The sequence below is a fragment of the Salmo salar genome, chromosome ssa09 (assembly GCF_905237065.1).
Source record: "Salmo salar chromosome ssa09, Ssal_v3.1, whole genome shotgun sequence".
Lineage (NCBI taxonomy): Eukaryota > Metazoa > Chordata > Actinopteri > Salmoniformes > Salmonidae > Salmo > Salmo salar.
In genome coordinates this window covers 81,207,556-81,228,913 of record NC_059450.1, presented here as the reverse complement: position 1 = coordinate 81,228,913, position 21,358 = coordinate 81,207,556, and the positions used below count along the sequence as shown (strand labels likewise).

The window sequence follows — 21,358 nt, the reverse complement described above, 5'->3', positions numbered from 1 at the left end:
AGAGGAATTCACCTTATAGCAGGACAATAATCGAAAACACAAGGCCAAATATACACTGGAGTTGCTTGCCAAGACGACATTGAATGTTCCTGTGTGGCCTAGTTACAGTTTTGACTTAAATCGGCTTGAAAATCTATGGCAAGACTTTAAAATGGTTGTCTAGCAATGATCAACAACCAACTTGACAGAGCTTGAAGAATTTTTTAAGAATAATGGGCAAATATTGTACAATCCAGATGTGCAAAGCTCTTAGAGATTTACCCAAAAAGACTCACAGCTGTAATCGGTGCCAAAGGTGTTTCTAACATATATTGTCTAAGAGTGGGTGAATACTTACGGTGCAGTGAAAAATAATTTACCGGTTTCAAATATTCTCTACTTTTGCATATTTTTCAAACTGAATGTTATCATATCTTCAACCAAAACCTAATATTAGATAAAGGGAACCTGAGTTAAGAAATAACACAACAATGACTTACTTATTTCATTTATTTCATGTCAGCCAAAATGTTTGATTTTTGAATCATCTGTCCATAAAACATTTTTCGAGGAGTGTTGATGATCATTCAGGTGCTTTTTTGAAAAACTTGAGTCAACTTTTTGGATGACATTTGTTTTTGCCAGACATAATGTTACCAAACACTGCATTCGACAGTAAGAACCTTATACCAACGGCCAAGCATGGTGGTAGTAGTATGATGGTTTGGGGATGCTTTGCTGCCTCAGAACCTGGATGACTTGCCTTAATAGAAGGAACCATGAATTCTGCTCTGTATCAGATAATTCTACAGGAGAATGTCAGGCCATCCGTCTGTGAGCTGAAGCTGAAGTGCAGCTGAGTCATGCAGCAAGACAATGATCCAAAACACACAATCAAGTCTACAGTGCATTCGTAAATTATTCAGACCCCTTGACTTTTTCCACATTTTGTTACGTTTTAGTCTTATTCTAAAATTGATTTAAACATTGTTTTTTTCTACACACAATACCCCATAATGACAAAGCAAAAACCGGTTTTTAGGAATTTTTGCCAATGTATTAAAAATAAAAAACATGAATATCACATTTACATAGGTATTAAGACCCTTTACTCAAGGCTTTGTTTAAGCACCTTAGGCAGCGATTACAGCCTCGAGTCTTCTTGGATATGACGCTACAAGCTTGGCACACCTGTATTTGGGGAGTTTATCCCATTCTTCTCTGCAGATCCTCTCAAGCTCTGTCAGGTCGGAAGGGGGGGCGACGCTGCACAGCTATTTTCAGGTCTCTCCAGAGATGTTCGATCTGGTTAAAGTCCGGGCTCTGGTTGGGTCACTCAAGGACATTCAGAAACGTGTCCCGAAGTCACTCCTGCGCTGTTTTGGCTGTGTGCTTAGGGTCGTTGTCCTGTTGGAAGGTGAACCTTCACCCCAGTCTGAGGTCCTGAGTGGTCTGGAGCAGGTTTTCATCAAGGATCTCTCTGTACTTTGCTCCGTTCATCTTTCCTTTCAATCCCCAGCATGATGCTGCCACCACCATGCTTCGCCGTAGGGATGGTGCTAGGTTTCCTCCAGATGTGAGGCTTGGCATTCAGGCCAAATAATTCAATCTTGGTTTCATCAGATCAGAGAATCTTGTTTCTCATGATCTGAGAGTCCTTTAGGTGACTTTTGACAAACCCCAAGCGGGCTGTGATGTGCCTTTTACTGAGGAGTGGCTTTCGTCTGGCCACTCTACCATAAAGACCTAATTGGTGAAGTGCTGCAGAGATGGTTGTCCTTCTGAAAGGTACTCCCATCTCCACAGAGGAACTCTGGAGCTCTGTCAGAGTGACACTCCCCTGAATACTCAGTCTGGCCGAGCAGCCAGCTCTAGGAAGAGTCTTGGTGGTTCCAAACTTCTTCCATTTAAGAATGATGGAGGCTACTGTGTTGTTGGGGACATTCAATGCTGCAGAAATTGCTTGGAAACCTTCCCCAGATCTGTGCCTCGACACAATCCTGTCTTGAAGCTCTACGGACAATTCCTTTGACCCCATGGCTTCGTTTTTGCTCTGACATGCACTGTCAACTGTGGGACCTAATATAGACAGGTATGTACCTTTCCGAATCATGTCCATTCAATTAAATTTACCACAGGTGGACTCCAATCAAGTTGTAGAAACATCTCAAAGATGATCAATGGAAACAGGATGATCCTGAGCTCAACTTCGAGTCTCATAGCAAAGGGTCTGAATACTTATGTAAATATATTTTTTTTAAACAAAATTGTTACAATTTTGCTAAAGTTTCTAAAAACCTGTTTTCGCTTTGTCATTATGGGGTATTGTGTGTAGATTGATGAGCAAAAAATGTAATTTAATCCATTTTAGAATAAAGCAGAACATTACAAAATGTGGAAAAAGTCATGGGGTCTGAATACTTTCCGAATGCACTGTACATGAAAATGGTTAAAAAGTTTTGGAATGGCCTAGTCCAGACCTAATATCGATTGGGATGTTGTGCCAGGACTTGAGACAAGCAGTTCATGCTTGAAAACCCCCAAATGTTGCTGAGTGAAAGCAATTCCTCCACAGAGATGTGAGAGACTGATCAACAACTACAGAAAGTGTTTGGTTGTGGTCATTGCAGCTAAAGGTGATACAACCAGTTATTGAGTGTAAGGGGGCAATTACCTTTTCACACAGGGGCATTGGGTGTTGCATTACTTTGTTTAATTAAATAAATTAAATAAGTATAATTGTTATTCGTTATTTGTAAACTCAGGTTCCCTTTATCTAATTGTAGTTTTTGGTTGAAGATCTGATAACATTCACTATTAAAAAAATAGCTAGGAAAAAAAAAAGAAAATCAGAAAGGGTGCAAATACTTTTTCACAGCATTGTACAGTATCTAATTAAGACAGTGTTTCATTTTTCATATTTTTTAAATTTGTTTTATAATTTTTCTTCAAATTTGACAGTACAAAGTATTTTGGGCAGATTATTGACAAAAAAAGACAATCAAATCCATTTTAATTCCACTTTGTAACCCAACAAAATGTGGAAAATGTACCGGGATGTGAATACTCTCTGAAGGCACACAGAGGAGAAAAAGCAGAATCTGCAGGAGGACTGGTGTGTTATTGTAAGCTCCTGGTGAAAGGTCAGGCATGCACACTCCCTGCTGCCCTCTGACCTGTAGCAATGACCAAACACAGGCTCCAGCCACCAACAATAAACTATTGTTTCACCACTGTACGACACAATGCACTGTCTGTGAGAGTATGTGCTGCCCAGCCTCCTCACCCTCCTGCTGCCCAGCCATAGCTGTGTCTAACCTAGACTCAACAGACCTCTAGTCTGTCTGCCTGTCTGTCTATGTTGTGGCTATTTCAGGCAGGAAAGTATGTTAGTGTGGGTGTGGCATAGTTCCAATACATCCGCAACAATATAAAGATGTTGCCTTCAGTGGCTAATGTGTTTGCAACATTGATTAACGCAGACTGGGGTAGAGGCTTCTGGCTAGCCTAATGGAAGTCATGTCAGACAAGACTGGAGGACTGCAGGGAGGACTGGTGAAAACAGTAGGCCAGTTGGACTGCAGGAGAGCTCTCTATCTTTCCCTCCTCTATTCTAATGGAGCTGTTTCTCCTCACTCCTACACAGGGCACCTATCCCAGTCCCATTGAACACCATGATTCTGTACCAGGAGGACTAGTGCAGGGTGTCCTCATACCACCCTCTGCCATTGTGGGATAAAAACCATCAACCTACCCCTGAGGTGTCTTGATGGACACATTAAAACACAAACACCAGACGTGCTTAAACTAACATTGACTTTATCTGAGCTCCTGTTTAATTCAGTTCCTTTTGAAGCCAGACTTTGCTTCCTAATCACCACATCCTCAACTCAGCAACATGCTGTTCCCAGTCTTAAATCAATTTACGACCTCCTGGGTAACACAGCTTCATTACTGGGGAATGTGATTAGCAGCCCAATGCTAATAAGGAGAAGCGAGAGAAAGATGGTTGCTGTGTAAACACCATCTGACATGCTAATAATCACTTTATGGCCTGTAGTCTGACAGAAGCCTTGCTCGATGGATCTATCCTCCTCATTGACATGCACTGAAGCAGATCTCTCATTCCTCACTCACACTCAGCTCTGTTTGTCACGTCTGGAAGACGGTTTATGTCTGAGATTTGCCTGATGGTTTTGTGTGCATCATTTACTGGAAATGCCAATAGGAATTTATTATAACTTTGCAATATAGTATTTACATTTTATGACACATTTGTCTCAATACACACACTTTGCCATTGTTAATAACACTGACTTTAACCAAGACATATGCATCAATTCCTATTCTAAATGTAACTACTGTTTGCTTAACCCACACTCTAGGCACTGTGGATATTATACAGAGCTGTGAAGGGACCAAAGGCTACCTAGTGGCTCAGCTATGTTTCTCCAACACTCTAAATTAACTTCACACATTCCCTCTGGCTTAGAGCTATCCATAAACTGCTGCAGTGGGAGGAGTGTGAGGTGGGAAGGGAGAGATGGAGGGAGGGACGGATGGACGGAAAGAGGGTGAGATGGAAAGAGGGTGAGATGGAGGGAGGGAGATGGAGATTGAAGGAAGGAGCGATGGAGGGAGGGAGGGAAGAAGATATGGAACGATGGAAGGAGAGAGAGAGGGACTCAACCTCATCTCAGTTTCTATTGACTTTTAGAAGGCTCAGAGGAATACAAGAAAGTTAGATAAGCAGACTGTATTTATTTTCATTGTATACGTTTAGAGCATCAGCCCGTTTGGTGGTTTACTCTATAAAGATGTGTCCAGATGCTCAATCATGAATCCTGGAGGGCTGCCACTCATTGACACACCAGCATGTAGCCGCACGGTGGTCCTAGTTTGTACAAACAGCACAGCAGGCCCCTACAAACCAAACAGCTCCACCTCCAAAAGCCCCCACATCTCCACGTGTCCATATGGCTGCCCGTCTCCATTGACTAAAAGCAAATGCTGCTAGTATTTAGTCTACCTTTTCTGCACCATGATCCTGTACGTCATAATGAGTCAGACTTTACTAAACAAGACAATGATACCAAGGTGAATGCAGTTCAATTTCATTTGTGATCATAATTTTGTTTTTTTAACTGTTATGGTAACTATCCCATGACTTACTTGTTTCCCCATTTAGTTGGCACAGACGTTAATACCCACATTTCGGCATTAATAGTCTCTCTCTCGACCATGCAGACCCTGAATCATTGCATAAGCTTATATAGTTCATATGCCTCTCTGGCAGCTGGGCCCAAACTGTGCTTCCGCATGTAGCGGAAAATATTTGTCATCTGACGTGATGTTCTGCATTCCCCGTGCACCAAGGACACACAGGAACAGCAAATTCTTATTTAGGAGGGGAGAACTCAAATGGGGTCGAGGGTTATTGTTGTTCCTTTGGAATGACATGTTAGTCATTTAGCAGATGCTCTTATCCAGAGCTACTTACAGGAGCAATTAGGGTTAAGTGCCTTGCTCAAGGGCACAGAGAGATTTTTCACCTAGTCGTCTTCGGGATTCGAACCAGAAACCTTTCAAAATGCATTCCCTACTCCACATCATAGCAAAAGTGTTGTTACGTGTGCTGTAGTTTTGAAAGTATGTTCCTTTTCTACTCCTGAAGTTCCCATCTGAAGGTATGAAACTAAGGTCACAAAATAATTATAGAATGTCAGCATATGTTTTGATGTGGACTCAAGATTTTCTACTGTATGTTGAGTTGCCATTGTTGACCCCCCCACACTATGTCCAAAGCCCAGCGTTGGGTCAAATGGAGTGCAAAGTATCTCAGATCACGTGGAAAATAATCTCTGATTCGGTTTCAGTATCTCTGAGCTATTTTGTTTTCTGTACAACCACCATGCTTGTCTCAGTCTTATCAAACCTGTCATATCAGACTTCATGAAGAAAGGAAGAAGTTTGTTTCTCTAATATCCGCATGCCATCGTCTATCTCTCCCTCTGTGTACCCAGTGAGGCGCTAGCTAGGCTAACCCCAGTGAGGCGCTAGCTAGGCTAACCCCAGTGAGGCGCTAGCTAGGCTAACCCCAGTGAGGCGCTAGCTAGGCTAACCCCAGTGAGGCGCTAGCTAGGCTAACCCAGTGAGGAACCCCCTCCGATATCATCACCAGGAAGACCAGTAAGGTTGTCTCTTCTACCTTTAAGCCCACAGCTATCCTTGCCACCTTGCTCCATTCACGATCAGAAACACTGTGGCATTGCACAGCAAACAAACATAAATTGCTTAATCTAATCGCATTGCTCTCTATGGGTCTCTGTTTACTTTTGCTTAAGCGTCTCCATGACTGCTTGACTGTGTGACTCACTGATCCTATCTGCCTGAGTGCCGTGTGTTTGGCTCCCCATGCCCCCTTGCTTTCCCCACAAACAGACAGATAGAGAGGCAGACATACAGAAAGGCAGGCCAGAGCAAGCAGACTGACAGACACACACACACACACACACACAGACAGACAGACAGACAGACAGACAGACAGACAGACAGACAGACAGACAGACAGACAGACAGACAGACAGACAGACAGACAGACAGACAGACAGACAGACAGACAGACAGACAGACAGACAGACAGACAGACAGACAGACAGACAGACAGACAGACAGACAGACAGACAGACAGACAGACAGACAGACAGACAGACAGAGACAGGCAGACTAGAAGTCTGTTGAGTCTAGCTCAGACACAGCTACGGCTGGTCAGCAGGATGGTGAGGAGGCTGGGCAGCAGGAGGGTGCGGAGGCTGGGCAGCAGGAGGGTGAGGAGGGTGGGCATCAGGAGGGTGAGGAGGCTGGGCAGCAGGAGGGTGAGGAGGGTGGGCATCAGGAGGGTGAGGAGGCTGGGCAGCAGGAGGGTGAGCATCAGGAGGGTGAGGAGGGTGGGCATCAGGAGTGTGAGGAGGGTGGGCATCAGGAGTGTGAGGAGTTTGGGCAGCAGGAGGGTGAGGAGTACACTATCTGCACACCTCACTTGACACTTGCACACTGCGCTGCAGTCAAAAGGTGTGATTTAGGCAGGGTCCATTAGAAAACGGAGGGTGCCAAAAGCTGTGTGATCTAGGCAGGGTCCATTAGAAAACAGAGGGTAGTCCCTAAGTCCGAATGGACTATACCACTAACTTGAGCTACACAACCACAATTTTGTACAGCAAAATACAAAGTTGTGAATCAGCAGCTTGTCATAGATATCATCAGTCCTCACTGTGGTGATGCACTTTTTGAAGATGGTTGCCTACAGATCTACTTCAGGTGAAAGGTTGTGGGTAGAGGGAATTGCTCATAAATATTCATTTTTGGGGAGGGTAAACTAATTGTATCTGATCCAAACACTTTTTCACTAAAGCATACTTACCAGAAGTCCACTGGAACGCTCTGATAATAAAATGATGTGCATTGCGAGCAAATACGGCTCTAGACAGTTAGCATACAGTGGCACTGAGTTCCTGCTATCTATTACCACTTATAGTGTAAATTCAATCCCCCATGGGGTGCAAAGAAAACATTTGAAATGTGGATTTACATTTATTGAGGTATTGTGTTGGGGAGAAAAGTGTAATAATCACCTTGAAAATTAAGATTAGGGGCTCAATTCAATACAACCCGCATTGCCGTATTTACGGAGTAGCTCTTTTTCCCAATAGTGAAATTATCTCATAGATCCGTCTTGGGTACTGTATAAAAACCTACTACCAGGGTGACTCCTCTCACAGGTATGCTTTCACTTTTCAGATTTAAAAAGTGTGTCGGCATGGGATGAATTTTGTCAATAAAGGATAAGACAAATGTATATCTGCCCCATGTGGTATTAGAAATCACAACCATTGAACTATGAGCCAACTTTCTTGGCAGCCTGCACCACCAGTCAGAGCGGTTAGGAAAAAATACAATGAGTTGACACGACCACCATTGTCATCCATTTCTTGTTATGATGGATGTAGCTACGAATAGAAAGGTATAATCCTCATAGTTTACATGTTTTTTTTCCCTTAGTAAAAGCCCATAGATATGTATGAAATGGTAAGCAAAAACGTTGTATTTGGTCATATGTGGAAATGTGCCCTACTGCCTTTTAGAATGTTGTGTAACGTCAGTAGTCTATTCAAGGAAGCATCATGCAAAATATATTGGCACACTCCACTTACCAAGACCATTGGCAAATAAGGCCCGCTGTCACCTGCTTTTATAGTAAGCCTTGCGGTGGTACCACCCAGCACATCTAGAAGGGAGTGTATTTCATACTGAACCCCTACCTTAAGATGACGTAGAGGCACCTTCTCAAGGTGCCTCTACATCACAATTTCAATGGTAGAGTTGAACCGCTAGGGGGAAAGAGCTAGATTTACTACTAAAAGACCAAAATATATCACTTTTGCAATGAACTGTCAAAACGAAGACCAGAACTTATGTGTCTCACTATAACTTAGCCTTAAACATCTGGTTTTCCATCAAAAAAAGTGACTCTTTAAAACACTTTCAGTTGTTATTGTTGCTTACTACTAAGTTACTACTCACCCCGTGCACAGTCAGACAACAGGATTATTTCACAAATGAGCAGGCAAATCCATAAATGCCCCATTCTTTCTGGATCGCAGGTTTCAACACTTCAAATCTGGGATAAGGAGAAAACAAGACAATTCACAGTGAGGCGAGGTGCAACAACACATACTGGTTTTATCCACATCATCTCTAAGCTACTGGATACGGTTTTACAACAACAATATTATCTCACAGACGTTTCTTTGGAAGTGGGATAGTCAAGGCATTGAGTAAATCTAACAGATTTACAGTCTTGTAACTAGTGACATTAAAACAAGTTGTTAATCATTTAACAGACTGGAAAATACAAGAATTCTGTTCCCAACACTAGATAATGTGCTTTTGGAAAAGCAATTTAGGCTTTTTATTTATGATCTTCATTCAAACGAGCAGCTCTTATTCTGTTCATATGACCCTCTGTTTCTGGATAGAGGAGTTATTCTTTCTGCCACTTTGTACATCAAATTGTAAGTCATTTGAAATTAGGAACATCCTTTAGAGTTTAGAATTTAATCTGTGATAAGAATTATCAACATGACATAACATTGACTGTTATATTAAAGCATCTGCTATTGGGGAACTAGATATGTCCTCCTAACTCATTGTATTAGAATTGGTTATAGATACTGATGTATAAACTACAGTTAATCTACCTGCTAATGAACCATCCACATATATCATAAAATAAACATGTCCTATGTGAGTTGGGTCGAGGCCAGGGTCCTCATTGTTGCAGCACCCCTGGAGCAATTAGGGTTAAGTGCCTTGCTCAACAGATTTTTCACATAGTCGACTCAGAAAGGTTGGAACTACCTTTCGGTTACTGACCCAACTCGCTAACCACTAGGCTACATTCCGCTCTAGATCAGTGAGACATGGTGAATCAGTGGAATGACAACATTCTACACTCAAAAGTGGACAACAAATAATAGCTTTTATAAGGTAATATAGACTAACTATATTTTATGATGAACACAAACATTTTGATTTATGCAATACAGCTGTGTACTGTCCTATTACTAAAACATTAGTAATAATATGTAGTATTAATTAAAAGTTGTCTACTTATGACTTTTCTAAAATAAACACGCATCCTTCTAAAATCAGCTGGCTAAAAATAATCACATTGTAACCAGGGCCAAAAACACATCTTAAAATAATACAAGTTAGTAAGTAGTGACTTACCTGAAATGTCCTGCAGCAATGATTTGTATTGAATCGGTTTCCCACTAACGGCAAGTCAATCATTCTTATTGCCTTTACATTTGCATCAAAGGTGATCTAATCCAAATAATCAAAAAAACAATATCAACTGAACGTTGAACTGCACGCACTGTCGCTCAGGTACCTGTGGCTCAGTTATTGAAAACAATTGTACCCTCCAATACAAAGAACACTATTGAACGTCAATATCAAACATGCGAGAGATCAAATCTAGTTCTAGTTTTTTGAATGAGTCATCACATAACGCTCGTGCGAGACCACCACACCGGACAGAACGCGTGCGTAAAAACTAAATATATAAAAGTCCTCTGCTCGCGGTAGGCTACAGTTAACTCCTACCCTTGTGAATTTCGGAAGAGACGCTGTAGGCCTAATCTGTTTATTTATTTTTTTATCGCAATTTTCATTTGCATCCAAATACCTTTTTGCAATAATTGAGCTAACAGACCTTGCCATCCAGTAATCGACCGCAGGCAAACAAACAGCCGAGGGAAAGGCGGTCCATCCCAGCTCGGAACTTTTGCCCAATCACAGTGTAGCCCTAGTCACAGCTACTCAACAAATTGTAAAAATTAACTCTTTCGTATTAGCCTACACCTAGGGCAGGTCTGCTGGAAACATGGACGACATCATAATAATACAAATATATATATATATATATATATATATATATATATATATATATATATATATATATATATGCATCATAATAATTGTAAAAAATATATATATAGTCTAATATACATAATCACAAAATATATAACAATAAAACATTAATGTAATAAATGCATTATAATGTAATTACAATGTAATGATAGTTAATATTCAATTGAATTTCTATTCCCACTATGTAATCAGACACATTGACTAATGATTGAAATGGTATAGTTTGGGTGTTAGAAAATTGGTCAAAAATATTCATAAAAGAAAATTGTCATTTAAAGAAAAAATGTAATATGACAAAGTGTCATTTTATCAGACCCAGATTAAGCATTATCTTGGATTAAAACAAGCTCCATGTAAAATCTCCATTGAGAATTTACTCCTGGACTAGGTTAAATCTGTATCCAGGAAATCGGCCCCATGTGGTTCTTAATAAATTCATCAAGTAACACACCGATGTACTGAGAAGGAACATTAGATGAACCTGCATAACAATAATTAATTTAATTTGTAAGGCGCGGAAGAAAATAACAAATGTAGTACAAATAATAATAAAAAACAATCCAAAACACAGAAGATTGTAAGCAGACAACAATCAAAGCTATATACAGGTGTCGTCAGATCTGGTGGGTAGGAGAACTGAATTAACAGAGGTCTTTGAAAGCTTATCTGAAGAGCTCAGTCTTTAGCTGTTCCTTAAACGAGGCCAGAGACTCTGCAGCCCTGACAGTGACTGGAAGTGCGTTCCATAGCCGAGGAGATGCACAGCTGAAAGCCCTGTCACCCATAGTTTTTAGTCTGATGTTGGGATGCTGAAGGGAAATGGACCTGGAGGAGTGAAGGCTGCAGGATGGTAGGATGTCAGACAGGTACTTGGGTCCAGAGTTGTGGATAGCTTGGTAGGTGTGAATCAGGATTTTAAAGTCAATGCATGAGCATTTGGGGAGCCAGTGGATGTTGAACAGCACTGGAGTGATGTGCTCACGGAGGGAGGTGTAGGTGAGGACACGTGCAGCACAGTTCTGGACATATTGTAGCCTGTTTAGACACATGGCATACGCACCAACAAACAGAGCTATTCAGTAGTCCAGGCAGAGCAAGATACAGGCGTGGATGAGTCGTTCTGCTGCAGGTTGTGACAGCAAAGGTCGTAACCTGGCAATGTTCTGTAGATGGAAAAATTCAGGTTTGGTCACACTTTTGATGTACGCCTCAAACGAGAGCGGACTGTCAAATATCGCACCCAGGTTGAGAACCTCACTGGAGGAGAGGACCTTGTCACCAATATATCAATTATCATTGATCCTACTTTAATTAAGCGACTTGTAGTCAAAACAATGTTTGCTTCTTTGCTCTCAAACTTTAAAGCACAGGAAAAAACTGAAGGGGATTGTTACACAGACAAAGTTCAATAGTTGCCCTCCAATAAAAGTTTAATCCACTGACATAGAGCAGCTGCTACATTATCAATATGTATTATAATATACTGTATATTGTATAGCCCTCATGCTTACAGTGCATTCGGAAAATAATCAGATTTTTTCCACATTTTGTTACGTTACAGCCTTAGTCTAAAATTGATCAAATTGTCCCCCCCCCCCCCATCAATCTACACACAACACCCCATAATGTGCAACTGAGCAAGAGGACAAGTACATTCGTTTTTGCTCTGACATGCACTGTCAACAGTGGGATCTTATATAGGAAGGTGTGTGCTTTTCAAATCATGTCCATTCAATTGAATTTACCACAGGTTGACTCCAATCAAGTTGTAGAAACATATGAAGGATGATCAATCTGAGCTCAATTTAGAGTCTCATAGCAAAGAGTCTGAATACTCATGTAAATAAGGTATTTCTGTTTTTTATTTAATACATTTACAAAAATGTCTAAAAACCTGTTTTCACTTTGTCATTATGGGGTATTGTGTGTAGATAGATGTGGACCTTTGTTATTTAATCCAAAATAAAAATCTGAAATATCACATTTAAGTATTCAGACACTTTACTCAGTACTTTGTTGAAGTACCTTTGGCAGCGATTACAACCTTGAGTCTTCTTGGGTATGACGCTACAAGCTTGGCACACCTATATTTGGGGAGTTTCTCCCATTCTTCTCTACAGATCATCTCAAGTTCTGTCAGGTTGGATATGGAGCATTGCTGCTCAGAGATGATTGATCGGGTTCAAGTCCGGCTCTGGCTGGGCCACTCAAGGAACTTCAGAGACTTGTCCCGAAGCCACTCCTGCATTGTCTTGGCTGTGTGCTTAGGATCGTTGTCCTATTGGAAGGTGAACCTTCGCCCCAGTCGGAGGTCCTGAGCACTCTGGGGCAGGTTTTCATTGAGGATCTCTGTACTTTGCTCTGTTCATCTTTCCCTCAATCCTGACTAGTCTCCCAGTCCCTGCCGCTGTAAAACATCCCCACAGCATGCTGCCGCCACCACCATGCTTCACCGTAGGGATGGTGCCAGGTTTCCTGTAGACGTGACACTTGGCATTCAGGCCAAAGAGTTCAATCTTGGTTTCATCAGAACAGAGAATGTTGTTTCTCATGGTCTGAAAGTCTTTAGATGCCTTTAGGCAAACTCCAAGTGGGCTGTCATGTGCCTTTTACCGAGAAGCGGCTTCCATCTGGCCACTCTACCATAAAGGCCTGATTGGTAGAGTGCTGCAGAGATGGTTGTCCTTCTGGAAGGTTCTCCCATCTCCACAGAGGAACTCTAGTGCTCTGTCAGAAAGACCATTGTGTTCTTGGCCACCTCCCTTCCCCCCAGATTGCTCAGTTCGACTGGGCAGCCAGCTCTAGGAAGAGTATTGGTGGTTCCAAACTTCTTCCATTTAAGAATGATGGAGGCCACTGTGTTCTTAGGGACCTTCAGTGCTGCAGAGATTTTTTTGGTTCCCTTCCCCAGATCTGTGCCTCGACACAACCCTGTCTTGGAGCTTTACGAACTATTCCTTTGACCTCATAGCTTGGTTTTATTCTGAAACGCACTGTCAACTGTGAAACCTTATATAGACAGGCCTGTGCCTTTCCAAATCTTGTCCATTCAATTGAATTTACCACAGATTGACTCCATCAAGTTGTAGAAACATCTCAAGGATGCTCAATGGAAACAGGATGCACCTGAGCTCAATTTCGAGTCTCATAGCAAAGGGTCTGAATACTTATGTAAATAAGGCATTTCTGTTTTTTAATTAATACATTTGCAAATAATTCTAGAAACCTGTTTTCACTTTGGCATTATGGGGTATTGTGTGTAGATTAATTTACATTTTTTATTTCATCCATTTTAGAATAAGGCAGTAACGTAATAAAATGAGGATAAAGTCAAGGGGGTCTAAATACTTTCCAAATTGCCTGTATATATATATATATATATATATATATATAAAAATCATGATGAATAAAATGGGTAAGAATTCAATGATATTATGCTATTTATATGCTTTAATTACATAAACAGTGAAATGTCTTAATGACCTTGGTAGGCTGCTTTTGTGTTTATCCTATGGATTCTTGGACAACTGAGAGCATGTGCAAAAAGATAGGGACCCTTAGTGGAGATTTGAGAGAATGCATGCCACAAATGAGTCAGCCAACAGTAGCTGGTAGTACAACATATTTAAATACTTAAATAGTTACAAATTAAGTGTTAAGTCAGTGATATCCACTACGGTTCAAAAGTTTGGGGTCACTTACACATTTCCTTGTTTTTAAAAGAAAAGCACAATTTCTGTCCATTAAAATAACATAGAATTGATCAGAAATACAGTGTAGACATTGTTAATGTTGTAAATGACTATTGTAGCTGGAAAAGGCAGATTGATTATGGAATATCTTCATAGGCGTACACAGGCCCATTATCAGCAACCATCACTCCTGTGTTCCAATGGCACGTTGTGTTAGCTAATCCAAGTTTATCATTTTAAAAGGCTATGTGATCAGAAGAAAACCCTTTTGCAATTATGTTAGCACAGCTGAAACTGTTGTGCTAATTAAAGAAGCAATAAAACTGGCCTTCTTTAGACTAGTTGAGTATCTGAAGCATCAGCATTTGTGGGTTCGATTACAGGCTCAAAATGGCCAGAAATAAAATAACTTTCTTCTAAAACTTGTCAGTCTGTTCTTGTTCTGAGAAATGAAGGCTATTCCATGCGAGAAATTGCCAAGACACTGAAGATCTCGTACAACGCTTTGTACTACTCCCTTCACAGAACAGCTCAAACTGGCTCTAACCAGAATAGAAAGAGTGGGAGGCCCCGGTGAATAAGTGAACAAGTACATTAGAGTGTCTAGTTTGAGAAACAGACACCTCACAAGTCCTCAACTGGCAGCTTCATTAAATAGAACCCGCAAAACACCAGTCTCAACTTCAACAGTGATGCTGGCCTTCTAGGCAGAGTTCCTCTGTCCAGTGTCTGTGTTCTTTTGCCCATCTTAATCTTTTATTGGCCAGTCTGAGATATGGATTTTTCTTTGCAACTCTGCCTGGAAGGCCAGCATCCCGGAGTCGCCTCTCCACAATCCTGTCTCGGAGATCTACAGACAATTCCTTCGACCTGATGGCTTGGTTTTTGCTCTGGCGTGCACTGTCAAATGTGAGATCATATATAGACAGGTGTGCCCCTTTCCAAATCATGTCCAATCAATTGAATGTACCACAGGTGGACTCCAATCAAGTTGTAGAAACATCAAGGATGATCAATGGAAACAGGATGCAACTAAGCTTAATTGATTCTCATAGCAAAGGCTCTGAATACTGACGTAAATAAGGTATTTTATTTTTTACAATTAGAAAATATTATGGATAACCTGTTTTCATGTCATCATTAATAAGGCGGTCTCATAAAATGTGGGAAAAGTCAAGAGGTCTGAATACTTTCCTTAGGCACTGTATATATACAGTACTAGTCATAAGTTTGGACACACCTACTGATTCAAGGGTTTTTCTTTATTTTGACTATTTTCTACATTGTAGAATAATAGTGAAGACCTCAAAACTATGAAATAACACATATGGAATCACGTAGTAACCAAGGAAAGGGTTAAACAAATCAAAATATATTTTATATTTGAGATTCTTCAAAGTAGCCACCCTTTGCCTTGATGACAGCTTTGCACACCATGGACTTAGCCCTATTTGGTAAAATACCATCTTCTGTATACCACCCCTACCATGTGACAACATAACTGATTGGCTCAAACACATTAAGATGGTAATAAATTCTGCAAATCCAGGCACACCTGTTAATTCAAATGCATTCCAGGTGGCTACCTCACGAAGCTTGATGAGAGAATAGGGCTAAGCCCACATTATGGTAAGAACAGCTCAAATAAGCAAAGAGAAATGACAGTCTATCATTACTTTTATACATGAAGGTCAGTCAATACAGAACATTAAGAACTTTAAAAGTTTCTTCAAGTGCAGTCGTAAAAACCATCAAGCGCTATGATGAAACTGGCTCTCATGAGGACCGCCACAGAAAAGAAAGACCCAGAGTTACCTCTGCTGCAGAGGATAAGTTCATTAGAGTTACCAGCCTCAGAAATTGCAGCCCAAATAAATGCTTCAGAGTTCAAGTAACAGACATCTCAACAACAACTGTTCAGGAGACTGCATGAATCAGGCCTTCATGGTCAAATTGCTGCAAAGAAACCACTACAAAAAGGACACCAATAAGAAGAGACTTGCTTGGGCCAAGAAATACATGCAATGGACATTAGACCGGTGGAGTCCAAATTTGAGATTTTTGCCTCCAACCAGTTTCTATGTGAGACACAGAGTAGGTGAACAGATGAACTCCACATGTGTGGTTCCCACAGTGAAGTATGGTGGAGGTGTGATAGTTCTTTGCTGGTGACACAGTCTGTGATTTATTCAGAATTCAAGGCACACTTAACAAGCATGGCTACCACAGTATTATACCAAGGAGTGATGGAGTGCTGCATCAGATGACTTGGCCTCCACAATCACCAGACCTCAACCCAATTGAGATGGTTTGGGATGAGTTGGACCACAGAGTGAAGGAAAAGCAGCCAACAAGTGCTCAGCATATGTGGGAACTCCTTCAAGACTGTTGGAAAAGCATTCCAGGTGAAGCTGGTTGAAAGAACGCAAAGCTGTCAAAGGCAAAGGGTGGCTACTTTGAAGAATCTAAAATATATATTATGATTTGTTTAACACTTTCAGTTACTACATGATGCCATATGTGTTATTTCATAGTTTTGATGTCTTCCCTATTATTCTACAACGTAGAAAATAGTAAAAATAAAGAAAAACCCTTGAATGAGTGGGTATATCCAAACTTTTGACAGGAACTGTAGATCTCTCTCAGGTTAGCATGAGTGCTCAACAATGCACCCTCCTACCTCGGGGTCTCTTCTCAGTCTGTCACAAAGATACCTGAAACAATACTTTCAATCAACATTTTTATTGAACCTTAAATTAACTTATGCATCTCTATCCACACATACACAAAATTATTTACAACAATGGTGATGACAATTCAAGCAACACCCACCATTCAGACATCCACCTACTCAGCAGCAATAATCAGATGTTTCTACTGGAGTTAGAGTTGGGTCTCCTGTGGCAACGTGTAACTTTTTGGGCAACCAGACCAAATTTGCATAGAAATTTGGGTTATAGATCTATTATTCTACTTTAAAGCAAGGCTAAGAAGCGGTATATGTGTTCTATTTCTATGCTTAAGTTTTGTTTGAGTCTTACTTTCAGTTTTGTACACAAGCTTAAAAAAGCTGAAACAATATTTTTGGTTATGGAAATAATTTAATGGTTTAGATGTACAATGATTCTCTACACTATACTAGCTTACTTTGTCATATAAACTGATATTAGACTAACTATTAGAGTTTTAGCAACCAGGAAATGGTGGCGCGCTTTCTGCATAGTGCAACTTAAGTGCCATCAACACAACATTGACTTCTTAAGATAAAAATAAAAGGAGCAAGTTGCTAAATGAAAATAAACTCTAAAATGTGGCATTTCATTAAAACAGTATCTGATCAAAGGTAATATAGCTTCTGAGCTTAGTTTTTTCTTGGTTGTGGTCACTGGTGATGCAGATCCACAACGATCTTATTACTATGAAATGAATGACCAGCAGTAAGAGAATAGGTGGAATATATTTTGTTTTTTAAATGTAGGTAAATGTCTGCTGGCATAAGAGTGAGTCATTGTAGAAGAAACATCGGTTGAATGTGTATGTAACCGAAAAGGTATGCTTGTCCAGTAGGGGGCAGTGATAGTCGGGTATGATTCAAAGTCAGATGTATATGGGGTGGTATTGCCTGTGGGTCAGTTTCTTTCTGCAGGTTGGGCAAGTGTGGGATCTCGACAGTGAGTCGCGGAGGCACTGACTGCAGAAAAGGTGACCACATTTTGTGGAGACCACTAGTCTGCCACTTTCAATGATCTAGAGGAAGAGGAAAACAGGATCTTAGTTGAAGGGACAACTTCACATTCTGGTAGCTACACAGCAATTACAGAAACAGTTTGGCATAGTCACCTTCACACACACACACACACACAATGAAGTATGCTTCTCTTACCTCAGCATAGGAGTCCATACACACTGGGCAGCTGACTGTACCTGGCGTAGACCTGTGGAGAACAGACCATCAGGATCTACCGCAACTCAAGATCATGATTTCAGTGGTCACATGCCAATATTATGAGTGGATAAATGAGATTGATGCTTTTATGTGCCCTAACGCAAATATTCTAGTAAAATTGTTGTACTTTTTTTTTTTTATATGTCATCTGATTCGATTAGCATGGTCAGAGAGGTTGTTAGTTAGTACCTGGCTCTACTGCTGGCCTGTAGAGAAGATAGGAGGTCAGCACTGAGGCTCCCATTGGCATCCCCCTCCTCATCACTGCTCAGCACGTAACTCTCACCGCGAACTCCACGTCTGCCCCGAAGCCCTGATATATGCCATTTAGCAGATAAACATGCATTTTTCGAACTGAGTTTGTCTGATGTAGTGATGAATGATTACTTGAGGGTCAAAACATATAGTTAATCTAAATATAAATCTCTGATTGAGGAAAACAATGAATTACCTTCATCGACAACCTGGTCTCCCCATCAGAAATCATGCAGTGGTGGAAAATAAGAAAATAGAAACATCAAATGTCAACATTTCAGTCTTTAAACAGTGACAAAAGCTTATTGTTATCAATACATTTAAAACAGCTAATGCATACATCATTATTTGCATAGAGTTCCCAAACTCACCACCACAGAATCATTGTTGGTCAAGTCAACCACAGTCGGCTCAGAACCTTCACATGTCAAGTCCACCACCTCCTCACCTGCACAGCCAAAAGAAAGTTTGAAACCTATCCATAATCAACCAGAGAAAGGCATAAAGCCATTGGTACTCACTGCTAGTCCTACTGCTCTCCAGCACAGCAATGGTCTCAGCAGCAGCAGCTGCACGAAGTGGCACAGTGGTGGTGACTCTGCTACTCTTGGCTGTGCGTCTGGAACTTGAGGGGGCTCCAGTCCTTCTCTTCCTCTGTGTCTGTGACAAAGTACAGCTTCTTAGAAACCAGACCCCTTTGCTTAAGTGAAAATGAAACTGAAGGTCTTGGAGGGTTATCATGTGGCAGGAATGTAGGCCTACAACGAACACTACACATTGCCTGCTACCTACCGTAGGCTGAATGCTAGAACAGCCATTTCCATGTTAAAAATGTTATGGGATGCATGTTCTCCGTCAGGCCACTCTAGTAGGCCTATATTATGATCAAATAGCCTCAGCAGGTACAGCCTCAGTGTTCACAGTAAACACACACTGGAAGTTGCAAGGAATTTTCACAACGTTGCGCTCAGCATAACTGACATTTTCTCTGTGCGTAAAAAAATTGAGGGATGTAAAGGTGAGAACTTACTGTACTGCTCATGTTGTGATGGGAAAGGTGTGGATGAAAATCGGTAAAATGTCACGTAGCTTTAGTACACCCTGAAAAATCTACATCCGTTCCAACTCAAGCTCTTGAGACCAATTTAACAATAAATCTGTGGAAATAAAATAAACCAATGACGTTACAAACCAAGCAGTCACATCTGATAAACACAACACACACCAGGCATGAGCCGTTACAATATTTAGATTTTGTTTGTTGAAAAATAGAAACCTATTAGCTAGCTAATAAAACCAAACAGCACCACAATCCATCTCAGTCTCTGTGCTTCTCTGCTTAGAGAAATAAAACGTGAGTTTAGATAGCTAGCTACGTTTATCCACAAACATTATAACTAACCAATTGTTGTGTGGTTTAGCTGCTGTGATAACAAGAACAGCTGGTTAGTTAGCTAGCTAGCTAATGCGGTTAGCCTGCATATTAGCTGGGTCTGAGCAGGGCAGCTCATCAAGCATAGGCTTATCCCGAGAACATGGTCATTAACACGGTTTATTAAGCATGACATGTGTCTAAACAACTAGTTAAAGTATATGGTTATCACAAATGCAGTCGATATTGAAAACATGAGCTATAGTATCTAGAATTAAAATTTTAGCTAACGAACAAAGCAAAGCCAGCTAACTTAGCTAGTAACGCTAACACGCTCCTATGCAAGCTCTACCTCCTTGTAAAATAGGCTTACAACCGGAGTCGGCTTTACCTAACATTAACAAACGCATTCAACATTTGGGTGAGTTGACTGGTGACAGCTAGATGTATCAAATTATAAATAATCCAGGTTTAAAATGGTACATACCTTTTCAATCACTTTTTGAAAAACAACTTCCTCTCTCCTGTAGCCAGCTAACCAAATACAACGGGAAACGCTTCTTCTTCTTTGGGGTTGGGTTGGCGGATCGCATCCACACGCCCCACCTTCATAGAATGAGAAAATGCAGCAGCAGCCCCGGTGGGCAGAGCTGGGCACGTCGGACTGGGACACGTTTTTTAAGCTTGTCACTTTACAATGGGTCCACCATACTCATGTGTAGCCTGAGATCAGTGTATTGCATTTAATTTCGTCTTTGAGTTAAGAAAATATATATTTCAGTAGTAAACAGGAAAACATCAACGAGTTCCAGACAGTTCACAATAGAAAATACCAGAGGGGCATCGTTTACTAGGCTACCTAAATTATTGGGATCATCACATTAAGTTAGTTGACAACACAGACCATGGGACGCCTTTTCTCACGAATATGTATTTGTCAAAGGTCCGCGGTGGGTGTGTGTAAATTATACGATTATATTGGATACAGGTTTATAGCAGCGCATGTCATCTATTCCTTTACTCGTATAGCATTTCTACGTAGAAGCCATATCAGCAAGGGAAAATCATTGTTCTCACTTTATGATAGAACATTCAGATTTTATGCCTGACTGTGGCGCTCTTTACCTGAATTGTTAGGATTTTCATGTGATCACAACAAAAATACTTATTTTGCTCAAATAGGGATATAATTAAATTGTGTTTTTGAGGTGGGCCTGGCTGAGAATATAACATTCCGTTTTCTGCCTGAATGTGGCGCTGTTTACCGTTATTTTCTGGATTGTCTATTGAACAGAACAAAACCACTTATTTTACTCAGCTAGAGATTTAATGAAATTGTGTTTCTTTTAAAAGGTGGGCTGACATGAATAATACATTAAGGGGAAAGTATCCAGAGGCTGATTATCGTTATGCACATCTTTTTATTTACAATGCTGGCAGCCATGGTTTACATAAACACAGGACATTGAATGCTACCCGAATTGACTCAGCGAGGTCAAACAGGTGTGTGTGTGTGTGTGTTAGTCAGATTATCCAGTGTCCATAGCAACACTATTGATTATTCTCTATCCCCAGTGCATGTGGTGTATTTGTATTTATTATGGATCCTGCTGCCAAGGC

General features: G+C 40.8%; 2 protein-coding genes across 4 annotated transcripts in view; both read right to left on the bottom strand.

The window, feature by feature from the left end:
• Positions 1–10,328, bottom strand: part of fgfrl1a (fibroblast growth factor receptor like 1a) — a 91,498-nt gene extending 81,170 nt beyond the window's left edge. Inside the window, exons 1-3 of the mRNA XM_014212756.2 lie at positions 10,256–10,328; positions 9,769–9,864; positions 8,560–8,656 (exon numbers count right to left, since the gene is read on the bottom strand). Coding sequence (XP_014068231.1) covers positions 8,560–8,623 — 64 coding nt within the window. The 5' untranslated portion in view covers positions 8,624–8,656; positions 9,769–9,864; positions 10,256–10,328. The remainder of the gene's footprint in view (positions 1–8,559; positions 8,657–9,768; positions 9,865–10,255) is intronic.
• Positions 10,329–16,891: 6,563 nt separating this feature from the next.
• Positions 16,892–20,476, bottom strand: rnf4 (ring finger protein 4). 3 transcript variants are annotated; one of them, XM_014212753.2, is made up of 8 exons: positions 20,226–20,476; positions 19,397–19,523; positions 18,888–19,026; positions 18,738–18,814; positions 18,563–18,575; positions 18,301–18,424; positions 18,049–18,100; positions 16,892–17,912 (listed from the first exon to the last, which is right to left on the bottom strand). In XM_014212753.2, exons 2-8 carry the CDS (start codon positions 19,406–19,408, stop codon positions 17,763–17,765), a joined length of 567 nt encoding a protein of 188 aa, XP_014068228.1. In that variant the 5' UTR covers positions 19,409–19,523; positions 20,226–20,476; the 3' UTR covers positions 16,892–17,762. The 3 variants fall into 3 exon arrangements, with proteins under 3 accessions (XP_014068228.1, XP_014068230.1, XP_014068227.2); XM_014212755.2 differs by lacking the exon at positions 20,226–20,476 and adding an exon at positions 20,130–20,201; XM_014212752.2 differs by having other exon boundaries at positions 18,888–19,523; positions 20,226–20,263.
• Positions 20,477–21,358: the final 882 nt, after the last annotated feature.

What these genes read in the sequence shown, in the direction of transcription:
- rnf4 (XM_014212752.2), bottom strand. Translation starts at nt 19,107, where the DNA reads ATGATAACCCTCCAAGACCTTCAGTTTCATTTTCACTTAAGCAAAGGG. An exon ending in GGAGAGCAGTAGGACTAGCA is followed by an intron (nt 18,815 to 18,887) that starts GTGAGTACCAAT and finishes TTGGCTGTGCAG; the next exon opens with GTGAGGAGGTGGTGGACTTG. An exon ending in GTATGGACTCCTATGCTGAG is followed by an intron (nt 17,913 to 18,048) that starts GTAAGAGAAGCA and finishes CTCTTCCTCTAG; the next exon opens with ATCATTGAAAGTGGCAGACT.